Source organism: Telmatherina bonti (assembly GCF_933228915.1).
Source record: "Telmatherina bonti genome assembly, chromosome: 4".
Taxonomy (NCBI): Eukaryota; Metazoa; Chordata; class Actinopteri; order Atheriniformes; family Telmatherinidae; genus Telmatherina; species Telmatherina bonti.
Window position 1 is genome coordinate 21,676,706 of NC_136622.1, and position 27,180 is coordinate 21,703,885.

Below are 27,180 nucleotides of genomic sequence, written 5' to 3' on the forward strand. Positions count from 1 at the left end.
TTTTTCTGATTTTGTCATTCTGCTAATGTTTTATGTCTTTTAAATGGTTCATTTACGTTTATAATTAAAATTATTTCTATGCGTGTTGTCAACGCAGGATTTGCCAGTATCGTTCTTATTCCTGACTTTGTGTGCGCGTTCGGCCTGTTTTTGACGCTAGCCTCTACAGTTAGCCATTAGTTTTGCGTGAATACAAAAAAAGTTGATTTTGTAGTTTTAACCAATAAGGTTAATCTTGCCGCTGTTATTGACAGGGCCCAAAGCTATGCGTGCATGAGATGCTGTTGACTGATGTGCTGATGGCCAATTGCTGCGAAGAATAGGCGGTCTTGTTACGGGAAAAGGCTGGGCTAAGTCTGCAGCCAGAAGGTAATGGAGGCTAAAAAAGAGAAGCCGTAGCAAGCCAGCCAGAGCTGTCTGGAAGAAGGAACTAAAGTTTGTGGGACTTTGGGAATTCAATTTGACATTCGACACTTTTGCATGGTTTGATCTCTGCAAAGATATTGCCGTGACTGTTTATTCTTAGGAGGAATATACTGTAAAATAGTTATGGTCTGCAAGAAGAACCTCCAAAGAACTCAACGTCTGAAGTAGTGATACCCATAGTATTGCAATCTGAACTCTTGAACGCCCGACGATCCGTATCCCAATGCATGTCAACACCTTCATTAGGAATGTAGGCCATGTTTTTGGCAGAGTTGTACTTCATTCCACCACTTACAGATGGGTTTCACAAGAGAAAACTACATCATGTTCTTTACATCCAAACATCTTGACACATACTCAGAAAAGACAGAAGTCTTGTGCAACAGAAATGCTCCTTGTAATACAAAATAATTACACTTTATATTCATTTACATATTGTATTTTGGTGGCTTTTGTTACGTGTCGGATCTATTATACATGTTATACATTTGTTAATCATAAACAGCATTGAGTTTTGGCTATTGAGTAAAGCTGCCTTACTGATATAATACAAAACGTTAAGTGATTGTATTTTGTTTGTAGTTATAGAAGCAGGAGCTTGTTAAATTTTCATTGCATAAATCACACTTGTGTCGTGCTTTTTGAATTTATTTTTGGAACACTGCCTCAAGCCCACTTAGTATTGTCCTGCTAACTTGGTATGGATTTAGCTCTTATTTCTTGTTATTTATGCAGACGATAGGATTTCATTTGTTCCATTTACTATCGCTTGTGTCCACTTTGCTTACATAAAAGCATTTTGGCTGATGCACACACCCAGTCACAACCTAAATCTTTTGTCTTGAAGCTCAGACCTCACCTGTGATCCTATACAGATCAGCATTACAGTACTTAACTTACTGATCGTTGAATGCATTTTTTTTTCTATCTTTCTGTATTTCACAATTTGTCCACCCCACGCCCCGGTCCTTTATTTCTTTTAGAGGGGTCTCCCCTACCCTCTTGCAATTTAAGCCTTGGATTCCAGCGTCATGGTTGCAGTGCGAGCTATTAATACAGTTTGTTTAGTTAGTTTCCTAGCAGGCTGCATCAAACACTGGATTGCTGTAGCTGATTATAGCTGGGACTTGTTCCCCTACACCTGCTGAGTTGCAGAAATCCAAGTTAACATTGAGACTTTGGCAGCAGCTCAATGAGAGAGAGAGAGGAATTCGGGTACTTTTAAGTGCTTCTATGTCACCTTGGATGAAAGGAGCTGAAAACAGGTGGACTTGATATTAGGAAATCCGATGAATATCAGGGATGTTCATCAAGATGCTGTAACTAGCTGACTGATTTATTGTCTCACACAGGGTTGAGGTCTGCAGACATTTTACACAGTGCAGTAAAATTTAACACCGTCAACTCTTAAATTACTCCCACAGTTTACGCTCTGTAACATGCATCTGACAACCAATTCATGAATTAATAGCAGTATTTTTGTCAACATTAATATAAATTTAGCAGATAATTTTAGACTATGCTGCAGTATTTGAAGACTTTGGATAAGATCAGTTGGTTTTTCCATACATGTTGAGGACCTAACACATCTGTTTTAAACATGTTTGCATATTGGGTGGGGCAGCTATGACAACAAATGGCATTTTCCTTTGCTGTCATCTGCAGTTTTTGAAGACATTCTACAAAATCAAACTTTTCTTGTTGGGGCTCGCCAGCTCAGTCGATGTCTAATATGTCTCTAGTAAGATGTAAACTCTGAAATCTGTTCCCACTACTGACGCCAGATGTGTCTATTTCCCCTCGCAGTCCACACTCTCGGTATAACGAGCTAGACGGAGTATCTCGTTTGCTGACACATCTCTGCACAAATAGACTCAGTGGATTGGAAGCACTTTGTGAGGCCCTGGCGCTGACCTGTTGCTTTAGTCCAGAGCATATGGGACATTTGCAAGACTCCGAACTGCTCTGCTTCAGAGACTTTTTGATCTGTGCAAAGAGGAGCAGCTTTTGCCTGGAAATGCAATTCAAAGCTCTTTTCTCGTTAAAATGTGGAGCTGAAAGACAGAACAGTTTGGCTCGTTACAAGCTCAGCGTCATGGGAGAGCGTTATATTCCAGCACAAGGCTTCAGTAATCATGTGTTGGCTCAGGGGCAGCTGTCCTCAGTAGAGGGAGAAATGGAGGGAGGAATGAGGAAAATATACTGACTTCAACACTGGGAAAACTTTCAGACATTTATGCCTGGCCAAAGAAATGAATAATCTGTCCCACTCAATAACGTTAGGCGACATGCTAAACCTATATAGTAGGAACAATAGAATTTATGGTGGTTTTTGGTATTACAATAAGTAACTTTAAAAAAAAATACTATTGTTTTCCAGTTTGTTAAATCACTGTATGTTTGAGCTTTAAATCAGCCTTTTAAGCTAATAAAGAGCAAGTTAGACCTGTGATCTATATAAGTTGCCTTGTTAAATGAGCACAATCAAAGTGAAAGTTAAAGAACCAAGTCAGAAAAGACATCTTGGATGTGCTTTGTGGTTTTATATCATTGTATTTGGACAGAATCTCTGTTCACATAGGCACACATTCATGAGCCAAACCTTATCTCTAAGAATCTATACAGATGATTTCTTTGATCATTAAGTGCTTTTTTTATATAAATACACAACAAGTTGTTTGATGTGTGTTGGTCGCTGTTCTGTCAATGGGATCAAATTGCGTAATAGCTGCCAGACGTCACTCTGGGCCAGCTGAGAGTGCTAAAACATTCATGGCAGTCTTTCCTTGCCACCCGCCCATCTCAACAATTTCCCGATTTAATTTTAATGAGTTATTTTTCTAAACTTTCAGTTACTCTTTGCAAGTAGTTTTATCCAGCTGTGCTGAAGCAGCGCAGGGTCGGGTGGCTTGGTAGATGGGGTTGGGGTTGAAGTGCTGATAGATAAATGCAGCGAGCCATGCTTAGTTTAGTTTATGCCATTTCAGCTGGGGCACAACAGGAGCAGAAACCAAACAGGAGACTGTGCATGTGTAACTCTTTACAACTAGACTGAAGCTCTGTAGAAAGCTTTAGATAAGTTTCTTGTAGAGTGAAATGTTTAAGAGAACTACTTTTTATGCCTCAGTTTTTATGGATTTAAGAAATATGTTTTACTCAAATCCTTCTCAAAATAGTGATAATTATCAAACAAACGGATCTTTTTCAGGGGGCACCTAAGGTATTTTCATGATGGCCCAGACCGTTTGACTAAAACCCATCATACAACAGCAGCAGGGATTTTTAGATGCCGTCTGCATTTTTCATTTAGATTGTATTAGTTTTTGTTATTATATTCTGCAATCTGACAGCAAATGTAGATGTCCCAAGTATACATCATTAATATTTACATAAAACACAGTAAATCATTCAAATAAAATATCCTAACAGTGAGTTATCTTGTGACAGACTTAGTTCTGTGTTTCAGATGCATTTTTAAATGTCATAGTAGATTAAAACAATGGCTCACAGAAAGCTTCATCAGATTACAATGTGTTTCAATACTTAATTCATTGTATATGTTTGCAAATCAAGACAAAATGTAACTGTCAAAGAGTGAGGTTGATTTTTGTGGTTCTTTAAACTCTTCATAGTAAAATAGAAAGTAAGTAGGCCTACGTGGTCCATCCTATCTGCTTGCAAGAACAAAGAGAAGATCTGAGGAATTACCATGGTTGTTACCAGGTCTAGGTTAACTTAAGTGTCTGAAGGCTAATCATTTCCATGGTTTGATTCAACATGTATTCTGTATTTTGGTTTTAATGGCATTCTTGGTTCTGCACAACCAACAACAAAAAAAGACAGAAGTTCTCTCTTCTGAAAACTAGCTGGATGTGTAAAAGCTTCAGATTCATGGTGTATGGATACGTTTTGGATATCATGACAACACTAAACAAGTAATATAGACTTGATGAGAGAAGCTGTTTAACCTGCAGTAGAACTTTTCAGTTCCCTTTTTTCATTGACTGTTATTATTGAGTCAAATGAAAATTTAACACCTCCACCTATTTTTTTTTTTTTGTTCACACACCCCTTCACTGCCTCTACATAGAGTTTTTCAGAAAACGTCAGTGCTCATACTGAAACTATGAAAACATGGTTATCGCCATGCATTGATTAAAGATATAACTTTTCTAGATGTTTTACTTTGCCTTGTGTCTGACTTTTGTCGATCACTTTATTGTCTTCAAAAAACAAAATCAAATACTAAACCTAACTATCAATACAAGTGAGGTACCGTCAGTCTGAGCAGGCCCACTCAAATTTAACATCTGTGGGCTCACATGGGAGTTTAGTAAGTTGGAGACTAAGTAGAAGACTGGAACAAGCTGTGAGCAAACTGGAGCAGCCAAATCAGAGCAGGAGATCCCAGATGAAGGCCACAAGAAGGGAAGAGGTTGAAAGGGGCTGGAAAGGTGAAGAGAGGGAGTGGTAATAAGAGGAGGAGGGAATGAAATTGAAGGCAAATGAGACAGAGGGAAAGGGAGAAGGTGAGAGAGATGCTTTTGTATACACGGTAGCTGTCGTCCTCTCCTGTAAGCAGCTCCTCATTGGCCAACCAGAACCCCTTCTGTGTGAAGGAAGTATCACCAGGGAAACTTCTTCTTGCTGCCTCTGTGCATGTTTTCCTCTGTGCCAGGGTTATTTTTAAATACCACTCGGCTTCCTGCTCAGACTAAAGACTACAAGCCACAGCATCCCTGTTTTGTTGTTTTCAGGATTTGCCGGTTCACGGATCTAGAAAAGCCACAGCAATGTTCTCCTCTTCTCCTCTCCCACAGTTACATTGCAAGCTTTTTGCAAAAATGGGGGATGACAGACCTTTTGTGTGCAACGCTCCTGGCTGTGGACAGGTAAGTACTCTCCCACCTTGCAAGTGTGTGGATGTCTGCGTAGAATGGGATATTTCTTGACTTGCTGTACACCCCAGTTAGACAGTCTTCTGCATGTGGTTGAAAACATTTGAGTTCTTTCAGAAATGAATACAAAAGTACAACATGTTCAGGGTACACTTGATTTAGGAGGAGATTGTTGGGTTTTCTTTTTTTGGGGGGGGGGGGGGGGGGGGGGAACTTTTTACATCCAACACAAGCAAATGAACTGAATTATGCAACATTTATAATGAACGCCACACTAGTAAAGTTCTACCTTGCATGCTGTTGTGAGACAATTCTGTCTCCTTTTGCAATGACTCATTGGAAGCTCCAGTGAGTAATCAGAGCATAGTTATTGTTTCAACCTGTCACTGCTGACTCGAAGTGCCTGCAGACACAGGTTTGAGCCACGGCAGTGACTCAGCTGAGTGCCAGTGGTGCACTTACATGCCACTAACATGGCGCAGTGTTAAAGCTTAGCTTAACACTGTAGAAAAGAAGAAGAAGAAATTACAAGCATTACATTCTGGGGTTGATTCTTATTCAACACAGGAAATCTAATATCTGAGGTTGTGCTTATTTAGCTGTCTGATGCAGTGTTAAGTTAATATCCTTTAGGGTCTGTTCAGCATTGTCTCACTGGGGGTCTGCAGGAAGAAAGTGTTCGGGAGTTTACAAAACATTTGGCAACTTTAAGACTCCTTTGATTGTCTTGTTTAAAATGATCTGATGTGTTTCCGGTTTGAACGGCATGTCATGTAAAGCAATAAAGCATGCATGTTTGATAAATAAATGATGATCTGTTTGGTTCTTTTCTTCTCCCAGCATCACAGTCACCAGGAGACCCCATGTTTTGCTTGGGAAGTAAATACTCTGCATATTTGATTGAAGATACCATTATAAATTTAGTAAACGGTTAAAGCAGCAGCACGGGAGCTTTTTGAAGCAAAGTGACATTGATGACAGTGCAGGTCTGCAGATGTGGTCCTGGCAGCAGTGTTGTTTGAGTGTCAAACTAAACAGATCCGGAGTTGTACGCTGGTGTTATACGTTCCATCATCAGCGACCACAATTTAACATTAGACATTGGAACTTAAACAACTTTGGCGACAAAAACCTTCATGCTTTTCTGTTTTATATCTGGATATGTAATGTAATTTTCATGCAGCACAATTTGGGTCGAATTATCTGAAAAAGACATGCCTGCATAAATGATAAAGTTAGGAAAATAAATCTTTTACATATTTTTTGTATTTTCTCTGCATAGTTAAGCACAACTACAAAACTGACCATTTGATATTGTTTTTTATGTTCGGACTTGTTACCTATTAATGTTTTGAAGGAAACAGTATACCACTATGATGATATGTATTTGTGTTAGATACAGAATATCCCGGACATTGCAAGGTCTTAATGTCCAAATGCTGTTTTACTGCTGCCCTTTACAAGCAGCAGTTGTCCACCAGGAAAGTCTGAATCATGCCCATAATAGAACAGGGATGATTGACTTCTGGCTTTGCTCAGGGTTTTCCTTTTACCAAGTTAACATCAACAACAACAACAGCAGCTCGCCCTGTTAATATGATGCCCAGTATTTATTGCATGGGGAAAGGTAATCCAAGCTGCCATTATTTCTCGCAGGGAGATTAGTCTGAGATAGTTTCCTCCACAAGATCTAGTCGCCTCGTTCAGAGGAAAAAGACAGATGAGACACAGTTGTATTGGTGATGCTTTCTGGTGGGGCTAAAAATAAAGCTCCTGACACTTGACTGTGTTTCCACTTCACTCTCACGACTGAACTCGCAACTGCAACGCGGCACCCTAAAATAGGCTGCTGTGAATGGTGAATAGGCCGGTGCCAGGGCCAAGATTATTCCTCCTACGTCTCTGAGTGAATCACATTGCCACTTTTCAAAAGAAGACGTTCCGCGTCTGAGAGGAAGGCAGTTAGTGCTTTGGTATTTATGTCTGATGTGTCCGAGTGCGAGACCTCCTGTAGCTTCTCAAGTGGATACCTGATCGGAAGTAGCACAACACATGGACGAATGCAGAGCCACAATTTATAGTATCCTTATGTTTATACACCAGCTAGTTTGACAACAGTGAGTTAAACTTGCATCTGTAAGCTTTTTTTTTTTTTTTTTTTTTTTTTTTTTTTAAATGCTGCATGTAATTTAAATGTTTTATGCTCATTACACTGCTCATTACATTGTCTATTGTATGTCCTTGGGTTTTTTTTTTTTTCATGTGCAGTAATTTTAACCTTCTGACACACTGGTTCTTTATCTTGTGAAGAAATTTTTAGTTGGTGTTAGGTTATATGAGTTTTTATCCTCTGGCTATAATAGGCCTATACAGGGCAGGAATTGTACACCACAGATAAAGTTTGCTTTGTGGGATGTCACATAAGTTTACTCTACAGGCCGCATGTGCAGTGTTACATCTGTCTGTGATTTTTTTTTTTGTTGTTTTTTGTTTTTTTTGCAATATAATATTTGGGTTAAAGCAATAAAGGCTATTTCCTCAGGCCACCAGGACACAGTTACAGTGGCTTCTTGACGGATTCATATAATACTCTTATCTTTCCTCTTTTATTCTTTTGTTCAATCATTCCAGAGGTTTACTAATGAAGACCACTTGGCGGTACACAAACACAAGCATGAGATGACTCTGAAATTTGGACCAGCCAGGACTGACTCTGTTATCATTGCAGGTATATTTGTCTCACTGCACCATGTTGATGAATATCTTCTCCCATTATTCAGATGGAGCCTGTTTAGCATGCCTTAATGTCACTGTGCTCAACACTATATGTAACATGGGTTTTTTTATGTGCAAATGTGATAGAGTTGCTTTTAATAGTCACGTCTATCATTGTCCTTGCTTTTCCCAGACCAGACACCTACTCCTACACGCTTCCTCAAGAACTGCGAGGAAGTCGGTCTGTTTAATGAGCTGGCCAGCTCTTTCGAACAAGATGATGAAGACAAGAGAGCCAAGAACTCTGTAAGTATGGTTTGGGGATGTTGATTTTGTGCATGTGTTATAACATGTAATACTATGTTCAGACACCAGTGAAAAATGGCTTTTTACTTCCTCTTTTTTTCTTGCCTCAAGTGCTGATTAAGTTAAAAACTCCAACGTGAAATTCCTGCCTTGCACACTTTGTTTGTGCATCATTAGAATTTAAGCTGTTGCCACAGTTTGACAAGATTTTTTTTCTTTTATTTTTTCCTTGATGCTTCAAGTGTTTTATTGCACTTGAAATAGTAAAGTGAAACTGTGGGTCTTTGGTTTGTGAGGAAAATACAAATTTCCTTTTTTATACACTGCCATCAGCCATGTGAACTCTTGTTGTCTGTCATTTTTCAGCTCCCTTCTGCCAACTCTGTAGCTTTGGATATGAGCCTGCAAACACCATCAGATGTGAAGGTGAAAGAGGAGGCAGCTGTCGAGGTTGACTCCTCACCACCAGGCAGCCCTGAATCAATATCTGGGAAATCGGACAGCAATCAAGAGCCTGTAGTTAAAGGAAAGGTACAAAAAAAATGGCGGGATTGCATGATGGTTTGAAATGTCCTTAAATCAGGCAGCAAAAGTGCATTTTGTTATTTTTTTGTCATTGTGTTTGTTGCATCATAAAGAAGTTGTCAATACTACTATTATAGTTTTCTTACAATGAAGGTATTCATGGAAAAAATCTTTCACAATTTAACTGCTTTACATTGCTGCATTTGTTATCCTCTAGGACACGCCACCTAGGAATTCAGCTCCCACCCCAACTATTGTGCGTCCAGGTTCCCTTCCACTACATTTGGGCTTTGATGCTCTCCATCCCACCATGCCGTCACCCACTTCTGTCATCACACAGGCACCACCTTCAAATCGCACTTTGGGGTGAGTGTATTCAGCATGCTGCTCAGGAGCTCTGCTAATCTCAATCCATCTCCATACATGTCATTAAAGCTATGTGCAACATTAGGCCTGTATTGTTAATATAAATTCTTGGATAACATCCCATCGTACTTGGAGACCAAGCAGTTCTGTAAACTCAGATGGTAACAGGGAGCTGGAAAAGGCTTTCTAAACGTTCCAGTATAGACACCATGGGCTCTTTTTTTGTTTGTTTTTTTGTTTTTGGTGTTTGTGCTGCTGATTTGAAAATTGAAGTGACAAAATAGCTGGTTGGACATGATTGTAAACAGAACACTTCTATTCATTATTATCAATCACTTTATTGATATTATTTTCAGTGCAATAAGATTTCAATAAGGATTAAACTATTTTTATGATAGTTCAGCACTGGTGTCTGGATTCTGCTTTGCAATGTGAGTTTCTGGCAGCTGATAAACTTGCTTGTCCTTTATCGATCTCCCTTTTTTTTTTTTTTTTTTTTAATTCCAGCCAAAAACTGAAATTGCTAAGGAAACTGGTACGACTTTTTTTTTTTTTATTATGGCTGTGATGAACCTTAGTCTTAACATGGAGGTGACGATATGCTATTAAAAATTAGCCAAAACAAAAGCTCTAGCTTAAAGAAAGACTGCTACAGGTCTTCATGTGTTTTTTTTTTAGTTTTTTTTTTTTACTGTCACTGGACACTATAGTGTTGTAACATACTTTGTCTCAGTAATCCATCAATTTGCTTATGTAGTTTATCTATCAGCCAGAGGATGAAAGATAGAATCCACCCATCCATCCATCCATTTTCTTTAGCTACATATTCCATTGTAGGGTCATTGAGGGTGGGTGAGCCAGTAGCAGCGGCAGCGTGCACTTTGTACAGTTTTCCAGTCCTTCCCATGGCCAGCACAGAGATGACTGACAAAAACAACCAAGCAAGCTAAATAAAAGCACAAAAATCAGTATTATAGAAGACATCTGGCAACATTATCTAAACAAAACTGTCAGAGCTCCAACACAACAGTCAGCTGCAAGTCGTGCTGTGCAGACACTCATTAAAAACTCTTTCTTTGGTCTGAATAAATAATGGGTATTTATTGGTTTCTTTGTGGCTGCAAAAAATAAATTGCACGAGCTGTATTGTTTATTTATTTCTTATCTTTAATGTTTTTGTTTTTTTTAAATGAATTATATTATTTAACTTATGCAATTTGTTTACACTTCATTCATGTATTAAATGTAAATATTAGTTTCTTTTAGTATCACTGAATTGCTTCTCTATTGTCTGTCTGTCTAGTTCACCAAGCAGCCATTACCCGATGATGATGCTTCCCTCCGGTCAGGCAGTGCCTGTGCTACCTGGTCCTGTGCAGATGCCCTCTGTCATTAATGTAAGGCAGAGCTACAGTGAGCTGTGTCTCAGCTTTTGTGAATAAGTCGGTTAGCTTTGATCATTATTTATTTTTACATAATTTATGGTCCCCAGCTGGCCCGACCCATCTGTATGGTACCCAACATTCCTGGGATCCCTGGTCCCCCTTTGGGAGGCAGCAGCAGTGGCTCAAACTCCCCCTCTGGCTACAGCATCCACTCAGAGGCCAAGATGGTCAGCACTAGATTAGTACTCTATTTTTATCTTTATCTGTTCTTCTTTTCTCCATCTTTACCCTCCAGACTTTGTCTGCTATGTTTGTTCATCATATGACTTTTTACTGCAGTCGCTTGTTTATTTAACCCTTAAACTTTGACGACACAATTTTTTAATAGATTTATGAGACTTCCAAGTCTTTTTTTTTTTCATTCACCACTTCATTCATGCAGTGATGAATGAAAAAACATCTTTTTTTTTTTTTACTTACTTACTTACTGTGGTTATTATTTCTAGCATGAGTTCATATTAAGAATCTTTATTGCATCCTTTTACACAAATGTCCTTTTTTTTTTTTTTTGTTTTAGGATGACAATCATAAGTGATAGTGACAAGTTTCCTAGTTTTGACAGGTTGTGTTTCTCCTATTGCTAAGTGGTTGTGATGTTTATGTAAATAAGCTGATGGGTATCTGTACACCTTTAGGGCCACAAGCAATTGGTATCAAATTATATTGCAAGTTGGATAAAATAACCATCACAACGCAGCATTATAACCATTGATACACATCATCTGAAAACTGTTCCAGGGACGAGTAAAGCCTCCAGAACTGAAGCCAGTGCAAACAGATTGAGTTATATCAGGATGTCACATGAGTGTGTTGCTGAAAGCAAACTATTTAAATTTCACTCATTGCAGAATTCAGGCTTTTCCCCCTATAAATAGATTTTTCCTCATCCAAAAATGTGTTCAAAGGTTTACCTTAGGCTATAAATGAAATTAAGTTCAATTGAGTTACTTTCATTTCAAGTTATTCTTGTGGAAACTATTTGAAAAGCTCTAGAGGGAACACAAAGCTTTTGTAAGTTCTTACCCCACTACCTCCAGTTTTTTTTATTTATTTTTTTTTTTAATCCCATAAATAGATATTTGCTTTTATATCTTTTTTATAAAATCAGTTTTAGCCGTGAACACTGAATCATATACTTGTTATTAATGTTCATTTATTGATCTCCTTTAGCGTCTGAAGGCTGCACTGTCCCAGCAGAGCCCGTCAGGACACAGTATGGGAGCCATGGCCATGGGCAGTAGTCCTATGGTACCTCAAAAAGCAGAGCAGAGCCAGCTTCTCGTCCAGCAGCCAGATGCACCATCACCTGCACAACCTCAGGTACTTTATGTTAAGTGTAATTTCTCAAATTCCAACTCTGCCAATGCATTTTTTAAAGGTTAAAGAACTAATTTAAGCAAGCAACACTTTCTTAAATTTATGGAGGGTAACCTCTTTGAAATGCACAAAATTTGGGTGTTACTTCTTGTGCTGAGCTGACTATTATGTGTGGTGGCTTTAAATAATGAAACTATGACTCAAACTTCACAGTTTTTCTTTCATCTCTTCCGCTCTCCTTGCCTGTGTGCTTCCTCTTCCCCTCTTCTCCCTGCAGGTATCTCCAGCACAGCCTACAGGTGGGCGTCGACGGCGGACGGCAGATGATGACCCAGATGAGCGAAGGCAGCGCTTCCTGGAGAGGAATAGGGCAGCAGCATCGCGCTGCAGACAGAAACGCAAGCTGTGGGTCAACTCTCTGGAGAAGAAGGCTGAGGAGCTCAGCACTTTGAACGTCTCCCTGTCGGTGGGTGGGCTTGGAGTGGGTGGATAAAGATTAAACGTGGTGTTAGTTTAAAGCTTACAAGCCTCTGTTAGTTTGGAAAGTTTAAAAGGTTTTGTTTTTTTATTTTTTATACAAACTAATATTTAGAGTGTATGCTGGATAATTTTACCTATGAAAGATGTTTGCTTGAGCTTTAATCTTTAAAGCCATTCTGACTTATTTCAGATTTTTATTGTTAGTTTGTGGCTTTTAAATATTTAATGCAGTATACTTACTTGCCCACTGCCAGCTCTCATGCATCGAAATCAGAACACTTGAATTAAACATCAGCAAAGAATTAAAAAAAAAAAAAAACATTGAAGGAAGAAAGTTTTGTAGGTCTTTTTTAACAAGTTTCTTAGCATTAGTGTGAAGCCACTTTTTGTTTGTTGTTGTTATTTTCTTTACGGTATAACCAAGTCCTGATCAGCCTCATTTTCTGTCTTTTCAGAATGAGGTATCACTGTTGCGGAACGAAGTGGCTCATTTGAAGCAGCTGCTGCTGGCCCACAAGGATTGTCCTGTAACTACGCTACAAAAGAAGACTGTCTACTTAGGTGAACCCCTGAACGGACACAGTATATCCCAGTATTCATTCATTTATTTCATTTTTACAAATCACATATAAAACAGTGACACACCAATAGATACATTGTATACTTGTAAAAATGTGGAATCCCTAGAAGCTATCTTTAGCTTATAAATGGGAGCCAAGACCTAACGGTTTATCATAGACATATAATAAATAAACAATCCCACAATTTCCACCCCAACGCCCTAAAACTTACATCCCCAGATTTCCTCAGGTTCACAGATACAAGACCTCAACACAGGTATTGGCACAAAGGAAACATATATACACATATACAATATACAGTAATTACACTAAAAGTGAGTTACATCATTTTATCCTCAACCTGTTGTTTTTCGGGTTATAAAAGAAAGTGATAACACTAAACGTAGTTCATAGTAGATATTTGAACGTAGTTTAATAGTAGATGTTGTTTTAATCTCTTTTTAGTATTCACCTGGTTACATTGAAAGCTAGAGGAAACTTGTCTTGAAATCTGTGTCATAGACAAAGTCATCGATCAGCTGATTATATGCATGGTTCAGTTTTCAGCCTAATCTTCCTTGAGCTCTTAGCAGCTGGTGAGCTTAATATGTCTGTCTCTTGTAGCAGCCAAATTTATGAGTCATCAAAGGTATAGAACGTATAGATCAAATAAAAAAAAATCTAATCAAAATTTATTTTTAAAGCACTTTTCATGCACAGGGGAACACAAAATGCTTCACATTATAAAAACAATTTAGAAAAAAGCTTTTTTACATAATCATTCATACACGCACAGAAACACAGCACATGTGCATTCCCCTTGCCCCTTCCTACCCTACTTTGTGTTAATATGAACTCCCATCCATCATTTACTGTCTTTTAACTGAATGTAAAATTATCGATCGGACCTAAACTTACTTTTACATTCCTACAGTTTCTACCTTAGTAGTTAGATCTGTTGCACCTATTTTGTTCTGATTTTTTTTTATTTTTATATCTCAAACACATATACAGTACAAGAACAAAAAGTCACATTTGCGTAACAGTGTACCTTGTTTGAGAAGGAGCAGTAGGAAGCCCATGACTTATTTAGATACTTATATTTTTAAAATGGCAAATATTAATACATGATGTTAAATCATCACTTTGTCCATTCCAAATGTTTACTCCATAAATGGATACACATCTGCTTTTAAGGGCAGTGTGTACATCTGGCTTCTGTAACATGACTTTACATCGCAGACTATACACAGCAACTCCGTCTTTGAACATCTTTTGTATATTAAATGTGTTCTTATTACTTTGAACCTTGAACATAAATTGAGCTATTTTAAATTGAACTAAGTCATGGAGTTTAAGGCAACATACTTTTAAGAAATAAATTATTTGTATGATCTATATATCCTGCATGATTAATAACCCTCATGGCCTTTTTTTGAAGAATAACTAGCCTTTGCAGAGTAGTCTTAAAAGTGGTCCCGCAGACTTCCACACAATAACTGAAATATGGTAATACTAAAACGATGTACAAAGTAAGTAATGTTTTAGAATTTAGGATATATCTACATTTTGAAAGAATACCAACACTTCTGGCTATTTTTCCACACAGATAATCAATGTGAGGTTCCAACTCTGTTTGTTGCCAAGGACCACTCCTAAGAACCTATTTTCAGACACTCTTTCAATTTTTTACTTTATCAATTTTTAAATTAATGCTTCTGTTCTTTTTATGATTTCCAATTATCCTAAATTTAGTTTAACGTACATTTGAAGATAATCAATTGGAATCAAACCAGGATTTTAGTTTCCCCTTCTGTTTGCTAAAGTGAGTGGGGGCAGATATGGATCTTCATCAAAATATAAATTGCACTTGCAGTTCTAGCAAATGAGTCAATGTGTTTTCTTTCAAGTTTCAATAAAGAAAATGTTAGAAAAAAAAGAAATTTTACTTTTTATTACAGAGATACAAATATCTTGTTGCTAAGGAATGTTGTTGGTCAGAAATTGTATGAAATGAATTATGTGTGTTGTTTTTATGGTTTTTTTTTTTCTCTGTAGCTGCAGAGGAGAACATGAAAGACACCTCCGAGCCTACAGGTTCCCCAGCCCCAGTGATTCAGCACAGTTCTTTGGCGCCCAGTCCTTCAGCAGGTCAAAACGGCCTTAACTCAAGGGCAGCAGCTGAGGCCATGGCCATGTCTGTGCTGGCAGGAATGGGCCAGCAGCAGAGGGCTGAGAGTGGACCCTCTCACATTATCATGGCTGCACAGTCTCAATCTGCTGCCAGATGATGAGCAGTGTCACCATGGCCCCCACATGGCTCATCACCCAGGGGTAGAAAAGACTCCCAAAGTCATAACTTCACGTCTCCACCATTGACCTTCCCTTTTATTTTCTTTTTAACCTTCACACGGAGTCATCATGCTGTGGCCTGGCGCTCAGCAGCAGCCTTCTGGTAATGGACTGAAACTTTTGAGAGAGCTTCCTATTGACTTTTGCCATAGACTACAGGGGCTGGACTCCAGTATTCCTCCCCTTTGCCTTCCTGCTCATCTCTCCTGACAAAATGACTTCTCATCAGACTGTAAAAGACAGTGTCAAGTAATCTGCCATGAACTTCCTATGTAAAGTCATACTGCTATTATACACTTTTTCAAACACACAGGTGTTGTATAAACATTGTTTTTATCAAATCTGAATCCAAACAACACACAGGGCTTTTCACAGTTTTCAGCAATGAAAAGTGCCTCGTGCTCCTCGACATTTTAGTCACGCTCACACCCACACACCGTCACAGATTACATCTGTGCACATCTTATCATAAAGTTTTCTGACCCGAATATTCGCCACAGCTTTTGCAAATGGTTCCACCTCAAGGTAATCTCAACATGGACCCAAAAACTTTACCTCATATGCTGCCCTCTATGATAAAAATGTATCAACTGTGTGTGATTTTATATTTATATACACCAGAACATAGTACATCAACCTGATCTGATGCATTATAAGTTGGATTGTGAGCATGTAACATTTTGTAATTGAGTGTTATGTTCTGATAAAGTACCTGCAGCTATATTGTTAAACAAATTAGCACATCCTCCCAGATCCACAGAACCAAAAAAACAACAACAAAAAAAAGACTAGCTTAAATTCTGATGGCAAATTTAGCCATCTAACCTGAAGGGAATTGAGATTCTCCCATTCTTCTGAATATTAAAATATGATCAGCTGGTTGGTTGGCAGCCTTTTCACTCCTGCAACTTTTTTTTTCTCTCTCTATGCTGGGCCTGTCTTGTCACACTTCTCAGGATATCTTGCAAGCTTGTTGGAAGTGTGATGAACACTCTTTCTTTGTCGTACCAAACCTGAACTAAGCCATAATGAGAACAACACAGATGTCTGGATCTCCAAAGACCACTTGGTACTTATTCTAAGACAGAAAGCAAACAACCAGAATGTTATTTTGTGATGCAGAGGTAACAATAACACAGCCCACAGCATATCACTGCTTGTTAGTTGCACTTAGATTCACACACAATGCCTGATGATTTTGCCTTATGACCACATTGGTGCCTCCAATATCTCCACATAGATGTACAGAGAGTTGTTGATTTAAAAACTACACAAATTTTGATAGAACTTTTTTCTATATGCTTTGTTCAGATGTAATACAACCAATAAGGAACAAAAGATCCAATAATTTGCTCAAGATTTTGCAAAGCCTGCAGGTCTTTTCAATTGATAGAATACTATCACTACTATAATCAATACTATAATTTCACAGTTCATGTCTGTCATCTGGTGGAGAAACATAGCAAAGACATTATTTGCAATAGAAGCTTTAAGAACAGAAAGTTGTCCCTTGACTTTCTAAAAAGGTCCAGTTCTTTAGAAACCCCACCAATATTTTAGCTAAATGTATTTTGCATAAACTCTGAAGCAAGTTGTCTGCTTTTCTTATACATTTGTCTTCCTTTTGTCTGATTCAAAAGCAGGATATTTTATTATAAAGACATGTCTGTATGCACAAATGAACATGTATTTGCTTTGTTGAATTACTACTTGTTTGTGTTCATCTGTTTAAGTTTTTGCAGCACTTCTGTCCTCTTGAAGTATCACAAGATATCAAATTGTTTTTCAAGTTGCTCCCCCACCACCTTTTTTTTTAAAAACTGTATACATGAATGGGAATTTTTTCAGCAACTTTTAAAGCTTAAACTTTACATCTCTCACCCTACAGTCCCAATGGTGACCGCAGCCTTTAGTTGTATTCGCTGGCACTATATTTAGCTAGCAGTCCCTTATATGCGATTGTTCATATGAAATGAAATTTCAAGCTATATTTAGCGTTCATATTTTTGTGTATTTTGTCATTGGCACCTTCTGGTCCTTTTTTTTTCTTTTGTTGAGTGCTGTTCTCAGCACTACACAACCTCTCGTAATGCTTTTGGTTGTACTGATGAATATTGAGACTAATTTACCAAAACAAGTTGTTTTGTTGGTGTGTTTCCCCTAAAAAAAAAAAGTCCACCTTTTTCAAAACTTTTCTTGCCACCCTTGTTAAACCTATTTAAGATGAATCTGGTCATGTCCTTGTCTAACTTATTTTCGAAATTGGTCAATTTACAACCGTTGTTTCAGTCTTGGGCCTTTTTATATTACAATTTTTATCAAAAGAAGCAGCAAAGTGGAAAATTGCAACAATGTGAAAGTTGCTCAAATCGGTTTTTCACTCTTGTTGGACTGATGGTTCCAGAAAATATCTTGAACTGTACATATCTGTACTATAATGAATATATTTACTTTTCCATGCATGTCCAAGTGGAATACAGTGAACACTTACAATGCTGCAGTTTTAATTAAAGAACCTACAGCTTATTGAACATATACTCTTTTGTCTGTTCAACTAGACTAAAGAAAAACATGTTTTCTGGAAAATGACTGCAATAAACTAATCAGTCTTCAAGTTTGAGACTGATTTTGATGTAATTTAGCATAGACAATCTCAGTATGTGCCTTTTGTTGAATATCACCTTGTTGCTACCCATTCAGTTAATAATGCAGACACACATAAGAGTACTCTGTTTTAAGTTGTAGGTTAATGCTTTATATTTGCATCATAAAATTGTTCTAAAGCACAGCTAAAGCTACCATGGAACCAAGACCACATCCTATGTATTTTCTTTTGCCTTTTGTGGCATGAAACAAGCTTGGTTAAATTCTGCCATATTATTAAACTAATTTAAGTTCATAAACTAATGCAAACACAATTCCAAAAAAAGTTGGGACACTATTTGAAATGATAAATAACAGAATGCAGTGATTTGCACATCTCACACCCATGTATTATTGCCAGAAAACATAAACATCATATCAGATGTTGAAACTGAAATGTTTGATACCAGGAACAAAACGGAAATGAAAGTTTAAACAGGGGCAACAAAGGAATAGAATATTAGTGATATAAAAAATCAGTTTATTGGCAGTAACATGACTGGGTATAAAAAAGAGCATTTCAGAAAGGCAAAGTCTTTCAGATGTAAAGATGGGCTGAAGTTCATCAGTCTGTATGTATCTATAATGTATTTGTATATGTCATTGTAGAAAAATTCCAGAACAATGTTCCTCAATGTAAAATTGCTGAAAGCGCAAGTATTCCCTACTTTCAGCGTGGGAAGTCGGCCATTCCTGAACTGCTTGGGAATGAACATGCTGAAATTATGGAATGACAGATAGCAATTTAGTGACCACTAACAAAATGGAAAGCCGTACAGGTTCACAAAGCACAGAGCAGACCCTGCCAGAATCCCTTCAGCTACCAAAGCATTGCTGGAAGAACAAGGTGGTCCTGTGCCGTAAAGCTGTTCTGCTGGTTTGTGGCAACAGTGATGGCAGGTTCTAACAAGCTGTGTCGACTTGAGCCAGGCTGGTGAAGCTGAAGATGCCTCTGTAAATGAGGATCAGCAGGTAAATATTAAAGTCCAGTGTTACTTGTACACCTTTTAAAAGCACAAATCTGTCCCATTGCAGCAATATTTTCTCAAAAGCTCTGTTAAAGTCTAAAACTGGAGAATTTACATCACATAATTAAGTTCACATCCATGACCTTCCAATTTCCACACCTGCAAGGACCTGCCTCTTTTGCATTTGGAGGGAGGAAGAGGGCTGTGAGTTTTTAAAAATGTTCCAACGATGTAGAGGAGCACCAAGTACAGCTCTACATCATGAAAAGAAAAACCTGGTTTTAGCTGTAGGGGGTATTTTCAATAATTTTTACCTAAAATTAAAAAAAAATATCCCAATTTAAAAAAAAAAAAAAAAAAAAAAAATTGCAACAGTATTGTCATCACAGTTAAGTAATACCATGTTGTATACAGCTCAAAAACTTGTTTTAAGGTGCACTACTCTTGTAAGACTTTAAATATTCCACCATCCACACAGTACATTACATCTACAGAATCAGAGCATAATGAATAATTTCTGTTTGGGAACAAAGCCACATAGGTATAAGATGATTTATCAAAAGGAAGGTTTTAAGCTTGATTATGAAGATAAATAGGGTGTCTGTCTGCCTCCCGAATCCAAACTGGGAGCTGGTTCCATATGAGAGAGGCCAAATAACCAAAGGCTTTTCCTCCCATCATTCTTTTAGACACTGGGAACCACAAGTAAACACGCAGTCTGAGAGTGAAGTGATCTGAAATAAATGGAACTCTGAGATCTATGATGTACAATGGAGCTTGGTCATGTACAGCTTTATGTATGAGGAGAAGAATCTTAAATTCTATCCTTGATTTAACAGGGAGCCAATAAAGAGAGGTTAAACTGCAGACATTTGATCTCTCCTGCTAGTTCTTTTCAAAAGCCTGCAATGAAATTCTTTTGTTTGCTTTAAATTTTCCTTGAAGAACAACATTGATGTGTCTCATGAGGAAAACTAAATCAAAAGTTTTTTCTAAGTGTGCTCTGCTCCGTGGGGGAGTGATCAGAGAAGTGTAATGAAGTGACTATGAGTGTGTATTCCAGAGGAACCATTGACTTCATAAATTAATTTTTAGACAGTGATAACTAATGTTCTTTATCCAGAGAATGAGCAACGAGACCAATAGATGTGCACTTTTAGTCAGTGAAAAGAAGAGTTAATCTCATCATGTGTGGTGTCCACATTTTTATAGTTTTGTCAACTGAATGTGCATTGCCGCCAGATTGCAAGACACATGACAAAAACTAACAACAATACTGTGACACATAAACAAACATCTAGAAATATAAGACACTCATAAAAAGGGGCTGGTCCTCTGTGTGAGAAAAACTTTAACTACATGATTTTTCTGCAATTCAGATGATTTTTCTGCAGTTCAGAGTGAAAGCTGTGTGAGTTTTTGCTGACCTAACGCCAGGGGGCGCAGCACCGCCAGAGCTCGGTTCAGATGCGTTTCAGCATCACGGAGGCAGGCGAGGTAAAGGCGGTCACGTGACGCGCGTTGCCGTTGGTGAGTTTTCCCCATTATGGCGGAAGGGCCAGCCGTGTGGATGGACTGTCTCTCCCACTCTGATGCTTGTTTTGTGTCTTGAGGGAGGGTTTTTATTTTTATTTTTTAAACATATACCCGCAACAGCCTGGTGTCTTTTCAACTAGACTGTCCTCGTGTTTCTCCACAAAGTCATGGCGGACCGCGGCGTGGATTTGTCCGCTCTGCCAAAGGAGGTTAGAGACCAGCTGGCGGAGTTGGATCTGGAGCTGTCTGAAGGTAAACGATGGGAGGGGGCTGATGTGCCTGATGGGGGATGCTATAGTTGATTTTCAAGCTAGGCCAGTGTATGTCCCTCTCAGCTGTCTTAGCTTACTGGCTTTGATTAAATCTCTGCTTGTAATTCTCCTGATTTACTTTCTTTTATAATGAGCTGAATGAGAGCACACGTCAGGCTGCGCTACCTAGCTTGTTTGGTGCTAATACAGGATGTGAGTAGACGAGCTAGTAGAGCATGACAGGCAGCATTGTACAAGAACAGGAGACAGGCTTTCATCCATTTATATCGTATTTCCAATATGTCTTAATCAAAACGTTGATTATAAAAACTCATGTGTGCGAAATATCTTCCTTTGTTTTGTGACTGGAAGTCAAATCAGCATCTCATTGTGTGTAGCTGTCTGATACTATGGTGGCCACAGGCAAGGTCCGGCCCTTCTCTTGCCATCTTTCTCTTTTCTTTGTATTATTTTAACATATGGCCTTATGGCCATTAACGTGGAGATGATATAAATCTCTGGCAGGGTGTGTTTATGTTTAAGCTTCCGCTTAAGACATGCTTTATTGCTACATAACTATGAGTCACTGATGAGTGTCGACATGAAATGACTACAGGCTTACAGTCATAATGTGATGTAGTGTCATATGACGATTCAGTCTGTTGTCACACCTAGTAGTGTGGTAACATTTACTTGAGGCATAGTATAAACAGTACCTGATGCAACTATGCAAACCTGTCATTAGAAGAATTATAGGTTTACCTGGCTATACTCCTCATCCTCCCTCAATCAGCACAATATAAGGGTTCTTTGTAAGGTCGGTGAGTGGGCTCTCATATAGATATAGGTGTTTTATGGATATGTGTGTGTCTATTGTGGTGTACCAGTATGTACACAAAATATTCATCCATCCAAGGCATAGTCTTAGTCAGCCCCTCCCCCAGAGCAGCTGCTCAGCCCCTCCACACCACCAATGACACACCGTCACACATCCCGTCTGTATCCCCTTCGCCCTTCTTCATGGCAGCTCGGTTCATACATCCAGCTGAGTCCAGTCATCCTGTGTAATGACCACTTATAATCTTCTTATTAATGATGTGAGCAAATAGTCATTCATTCAGGTGTAAGATTTTTTTTCTTTTATTTCTTATAACCAGCATTTTCATATTTTCCTCTGTGACAGGTATACTTAGTATAAATGCCTTTTGAATATTTCGGGCACGTTTTTAATAAAACCTTTAGTAACTGTCACAAGACAGTAAAACAATGATAATCTGAAAAAATAAAATGAAAGTTGGATTTTACACCTGGGTCAAGATGGCTTTTCAATCATCACTTCCAATATGACTGCAGTAATGCTGTTTTAAGCAACTAGCTCTTTTCAAGAATTGGTTTCACTTTAGCAGTATAAAAGAAATAAATGGCCATTGTTAACCTGTTGCTGTTTCTCCTCGGTAGTTTACGCTTGCTAAACAAAGGCAGCTTAGCCATGTATATGTTATGCTTACACATTTACCTATTGTTGGTTGAAGCAGCACGTTCCACTATTCACTATACCATGCTGAGTTGTTGTTTACTTTGCTGACTCAGAGTACCACGGTCAGATCAACTTTGATCCTCCATGCTGTGCTTTCACTTTGATTGCAGCATGCAACAAAGCTCATCAGTCGTAGTATAAAAGAAAATCCTCCTAAGATCTTAATAACATGACTGATCTGTTGTAGTCAAAAGACCAAAGGATTACGATACGTGGCTTCTTTTTAAGCCACGTATTTGCACCTCTGTTCATAGCCAATTTTTGACTGGCTGGTGGATTCAGATTGGAAAGAAGTTGATTCACAACCCGAAAAGCCAGTTTTTATAGACCATGCTGGATTTCAGTGTCACGTTCACTTGACTGATGTAAGCATGTATTGACAACTTAACAGATTAAAAAACATACTTGGTCATTTGCATATGTTGTTTATTTTGGGAAACCGTTGGTTTGTACTTCGGAAACAAATTAGACTTAATAACCAATAATTATTGTACTGTGAAAGAGCATGTAGTGCCCAGTGTTAGAGCTCAAACTTGCACATGGATTAAATGAAGTTCTCACTGCCTCAAGCCATAGATACCAACAGTTTTCCTAACAGCCCTCAAAAACATTTCCTTCATGGCTTAGTATTATTGTGCTTAAATAAGCAGGGACATCCCTGAAAAAGACGTTGCTGGGATGGCTGCATGTGTAGCTGTAAAACTGTATGTACCTTTCAGCATTAATGATGCCTTCACAGATATGCAAGTTACTCATGCCATGTGCACTGACACAACCCCATACCTTCACAAATCCTGGCTTTTGAACTTTGTGCTGATAACAGTCTGGTTAGTCATTTTTCCTCTTTGGCTCTCAGGACACGATGTGCATGATTTCCAAAAGAAAAAACTGAAATGTGGACTCGTAAGACAGCAGCACACGTTTCCACTTTCCTCTCCATCTGAGATGAGCTCAGGCCCAGAGAAGCCGGCAGTGTTTCCGGGTGTGGCTGATAAATGGATTTTGCTCTGAATGGGAGAGGTTTAACTTGTACCTGTAGATTTAGCGATAAACTGTGTTAACTAGCAAAAGTTTTCTGAAACGTTACTGTGCTCATGTGGAAGTTACCACCCGTGGTGGGCAACTCTGGTCCTCGAGTGCCGCAGTCCTGCAAGCGTTAGGACTTTCCCTGATGCAACACACCTAACATACATCAGACTTTATTAGCAGATTTGTGTGGAACTTGATATGAAACTGCTCTAGTCTGCTAATTAGCCATTGTAAGGTGCGTTGCAGCAGGGAAACTCCCAACGCTTGGAGGACTGTGGCCCTCAAGGACCAAAGTTGCCCACCCCTGCTTTACACAGTGATATTGGTTTTTAAAGCATTGCCACTTGAGGGATCAAAGGTCAAGGGCATTCATTGTTGGTCTTCAGTCTTGCTGCTTACATGCAAAGATTTCTAGAGTTCTTCTGAATCTTTTGATAAAATTATGACTACAACTGAGCCCTTTGGGGAGTTTTAAAAAAATTTTTTTTTAATCAACTCATAGCATTCACTAGGGCTGGGTGATATGACCAAAATCTCTTATCCCGATATAGCTCATTTTATATCCCCTTGGCTTGGCAACGGCAGTAGCGATCTCCTTCCATCTGCAGGAACTATGGCCATGTGACGTTTACATCTACAGTTTATTATGAGCACTTTTGCCACCACTTGACACTGCTTTTGTGACTTTTGCTTGTTTGACTCTTTGTATTCTTTATCCCAATTCTTACGCAGGTGGTAAAATGAGTTAGTTGTGTCGGAGTCCATTGTTGGGACTGTGAGCTAGTCTGTTGTTGGTTCCATGTAGGTCTTTTTATATCCAAGCTGCATCCATGCAACAGAAATTTCCTCTCTTTTAGGAACAAGCTCATCAGTTTTAGAGAATTACCCTGTACTGAAACGCATCTGCTACTGTCTTCCTCCATGTTTGTTTATATATTGCAGCGTGTGCGCTGTAAAGCACATCTGGACATAAAATACTGCAATAAAGCACCTTATTGTGGTGTAAACGATAGAGCCTCATATAAAACGATAGACATTTTCTCTAGTCCAAACAAAATATTTTGTCATATTGCCCAGCCCTACAACTCACCTATTGCCAATTAACCTGTTTAGCTGTGGAATGTTTTAACGAGGTGTGTTTTTTTTTTTCTTTAGCTTTCATCAGCTTTCCCACTCTATATTTGCAAATTATTGTATTCTGTTTTATTTACATTTTACACAATGTCCCAACTTCATTGGAGTTGGCGTTGTAAATGAACATTTGATGGACTTATGCTTGCAGCTATTGTTCATTCTTTGTCTTTGTTAGGTTCTTTACAAAGTTGTCTTTGAGCTTTGATTCAAGCATCTGGAAGGAGGTTACTTTAAGTTTAATACTCTGCCTTAAAGGTTTATAAGACAGGAAACCCATAAAAAAACAACAAAAAACCCCCAAACAATAATACTCTATGCTGGATGTCAGCCCCCTCTCCTCACCTCCTTCCTGCAAAGCAACTTTCATATAAAGTTACTCAAAATCCTTAAAATAAACAGCAAAGTAACACCACCAATGCTGGCTACCCTTGTGTTCTCATGATAGGGTTTTTATTCCATCTGTTGATGTTACCTTGTGACAGAATATATGATATGAAATCATCTTACACAGACTTGTGACAGTTCCTCCTTGTGATCTTTTCTGCTAAAACACGTCAACTCAGTTTTTGCTCTGTTAACCACAGTGATGCAGTTGTCATCGAGGTATTTTTAGAATTCTTCCTTGTTGTTCATTTGTTACTAATAAGTGTGAGATTTGACAGCCGGTTGCCCAGTATCTTTTCTCAGTAAGCCACTTAGTTTACATTACTCTTGTATTTGTTTTTATACGTTATTTGTTTGTCTTACATCTTATATTATCAGTTAAAGGCTTTGTGATTGCTACTTTAAAACATTTAATGTAGTGCAATATCCCACTGTGGTAGTTTTGATATTTCATTCTTTTAGCAAAATGTATACATGTATACATACAAGATGTAAACCTTCTTATTCCTGGATGTTTTCCTAATGCATTTTATTGGTTAATTTAAAAAAAAAATCCATAACAAGCCTTAACATGGACCAAATGGAAATTCCAGTTTTTGCGTTGCTTGGATAAGAACACTGGCCTGCCAAATGGTCCCTTAAAAACAGTTCGGTTCTGTTAGCCCCCTGTGACCACAGAGACACAATGAGGACCATTCAGCTGGTCTGAGCTGAAGTGGCCAGTAACTCTGCAACCATTTAGGTTATTTAGCTGAACTCAGCCTTTGTGTGCGTGTTGAAATGAGCTGCCTCCATATGAGGAGAAGGTAGCAGTTGGTGACTGGTCAGACTTGAGAAGATGACGCCTAATGTGTACTCGTGCGGGGAGTGGCTCCTTCTGTCATATAGAGTGGTTTGCCTGTGCAAGGATAGCAGTAAAATGTTGTCTCAGCTTCATCTCTGTATCCAGCATACTTGGCTGATGTCCTCTATTGTCTGGCAACTAAGTTGTAAGGGATTCAATGTTGCAAAACAAGCTAAATAAGACACCTGTCAATTAGCAATTGGTTGTCAAGGCAATGAGGGTGTGTTTCATCATAATACTATTTGAGATTATTGCTATTTCCCATCTTCATCCCATCAGTTTTTTATTTGTTCTTGTTTTTTTAAAAATTTTTTATTCATAGTACCCTCTGTGTGTGGAGTGCGAATGTATGTTCATATGAACTTGGAGTTGCATGACACAAGTTGCTTCTTTTCTAGGCCTTTCTTTTCTGGATACGTATATGAAATTTGATGAATCAGATGAAAAATACTTCATTTATCCCACTGGGAAATTGAAATATAATGTATTAATTGTAAAAGAGACCTCAGCAGAGGATGACTTAAAATGTACCCTGTCAGACAACCCATTTCTGTTGTCCTGACCTTAGTCATCAGTGTGTAGAACAAAGCCTGATGTATCCTTGAAGATGATTCTCCTTCCCATAAGGAAGGAGGTCTCTGAAAACATCTCTCGCCTGTATTATTTATGAGTCTGGTATATAGAAAACAGCTTGTCTCTCTGAGTGCTTGTTTTAAAACAGATTACAGACATGTGATACACACTTCCTCAAACTAATGTGCATATGAGGCAGCACTATAGTTTTAAAAGTGGAGGTCTGCATTTATGCAGAATAGAGGAACAAAGACTTCTGGTTGAGAAGTTAGCAATTTTTAACCATATTCAAATGCTTTCCTATTCATCCTGGTTGATTGATGCTCCTGGGAGTAGTTTTACAGGAAAGAGAGAGCATCATTTAGGAAACATGTAAATAAATTTGGGATGGTAAAGAAGATAAAGACAATAAAGAAGATATAGGAAAATGATATTTTCTTGTTCTGCTTGCAAGAAAACTTTGAGCATTTCTATATTGTTTGTCACCATATTTAAATAAAGCTTGAATCGTTTAAGTAACTTCCAGATCAAGCTTGATGTTTATTTTTTATACATTGTTGTTGATACTTAAGTTGACTTTGCTTTCTGTAGGTTAGAATCCAAAAAAAGCTCAAATTGGCTCCCTTGAAACCTCGGAGCCAGGCCTTTAGGGCTAGCAGATGGCTGAATACTCTTGGCAAAGTACTTTTTGTGTATTGTGTGTGTACAGTATGTTTGCACATAAAGTGTGTGTGCCTTTGACATAATACAGTTTCTGTGAATAGTTAATGATTGTTGTGGTCCTTCTTTCTTCTCCAGGCTGAATTATTCACATGCTTTCATTAAATACCAGGACACCCTCTTCGAGCTTTGAGTGTTGGTGTGTTGGTTGTGTGGCCGGTGAGCTCAATT

At 38.3% G+C, this 27,180-nt stretch overlaps 2 protein-coding genes across 4 annotated transcripts in view; both read left to right on the forward strand.

The window, feature by feature from the left end:
• asb8 (ankyrin repeat and SOCS box containing 8) overlaps positions 1-17,916 on the forward strand; it is a 24,536-nt gene extending 6,620 nt beyond the window's left edge. For 2 of the 3 annotated variants that reach the window (XM_079239843.1, XM_079239840.1), the window contains 11 exons: positions 5,247-5,318; positions 7,956-8,052; positions 8,233-8,345; positions 8,712-8,876; positions 9,088-9,236; positions 10,540-10,633; positions 10,729-10,848; positions 11,852-12,001; positions 12,276-12,464; positions 12,934-13,039; positions 15,097-17,916. In XM_079239843.1, coding sequence (XP_079095969.1) covers positions 5,247-5,318; positions 7,956-8,052; positions 8,233-8,345; positions 8,712-8,876; positions 9,088-9,236; positions 10,540-10,633; positions 10,729-10,848; positions 11,852-12,001; positions 12,276-12,464; positions 12,934-13,039; positions 15,097-15,329 — 1,488 coding nt within the window. In that variant the 3' untranslated portion in view covers positions 15,330-17,916. Of the gene's footprint in view, positions 1-258; positions 370-5,246; positions 5,319-7,955; positions 8,053-8,232; positions 8,346-8,711; positions 8,877-9,087; positions 9,237-10,539; positions 10,634-10,728; positions 10,849-11,851; positions 12,002-12,275; positions 12,465-12,933; positions 13,040-15,096 lie in introns of those variants that run through there. The other variant, XM_079239841.1, reaches the window with a different exon arrangement.
• A 2,668-nt stretch (positions 17,917-20,584) lies between these two features.
• The window catches only part of dip2ba (disco-interacting protein 2 homolog Ba), a 48,747-nt gene continuing 42,151 nt past the window's right edge, over positions 20,585-27,180 (forward strand). Inside the window, exon 1 of the mRNA XM_079239839.1 lies at positions 20,585-20,789. Coding sequence (XP_079095965.1) covers positions 20,705-20,789 — 85 coding nt within the window. The 5' untranslated portion in view covers positions 20,585-20,704. The remainder of the gene's footprint in view (positions 20,790-27,180) is intronic.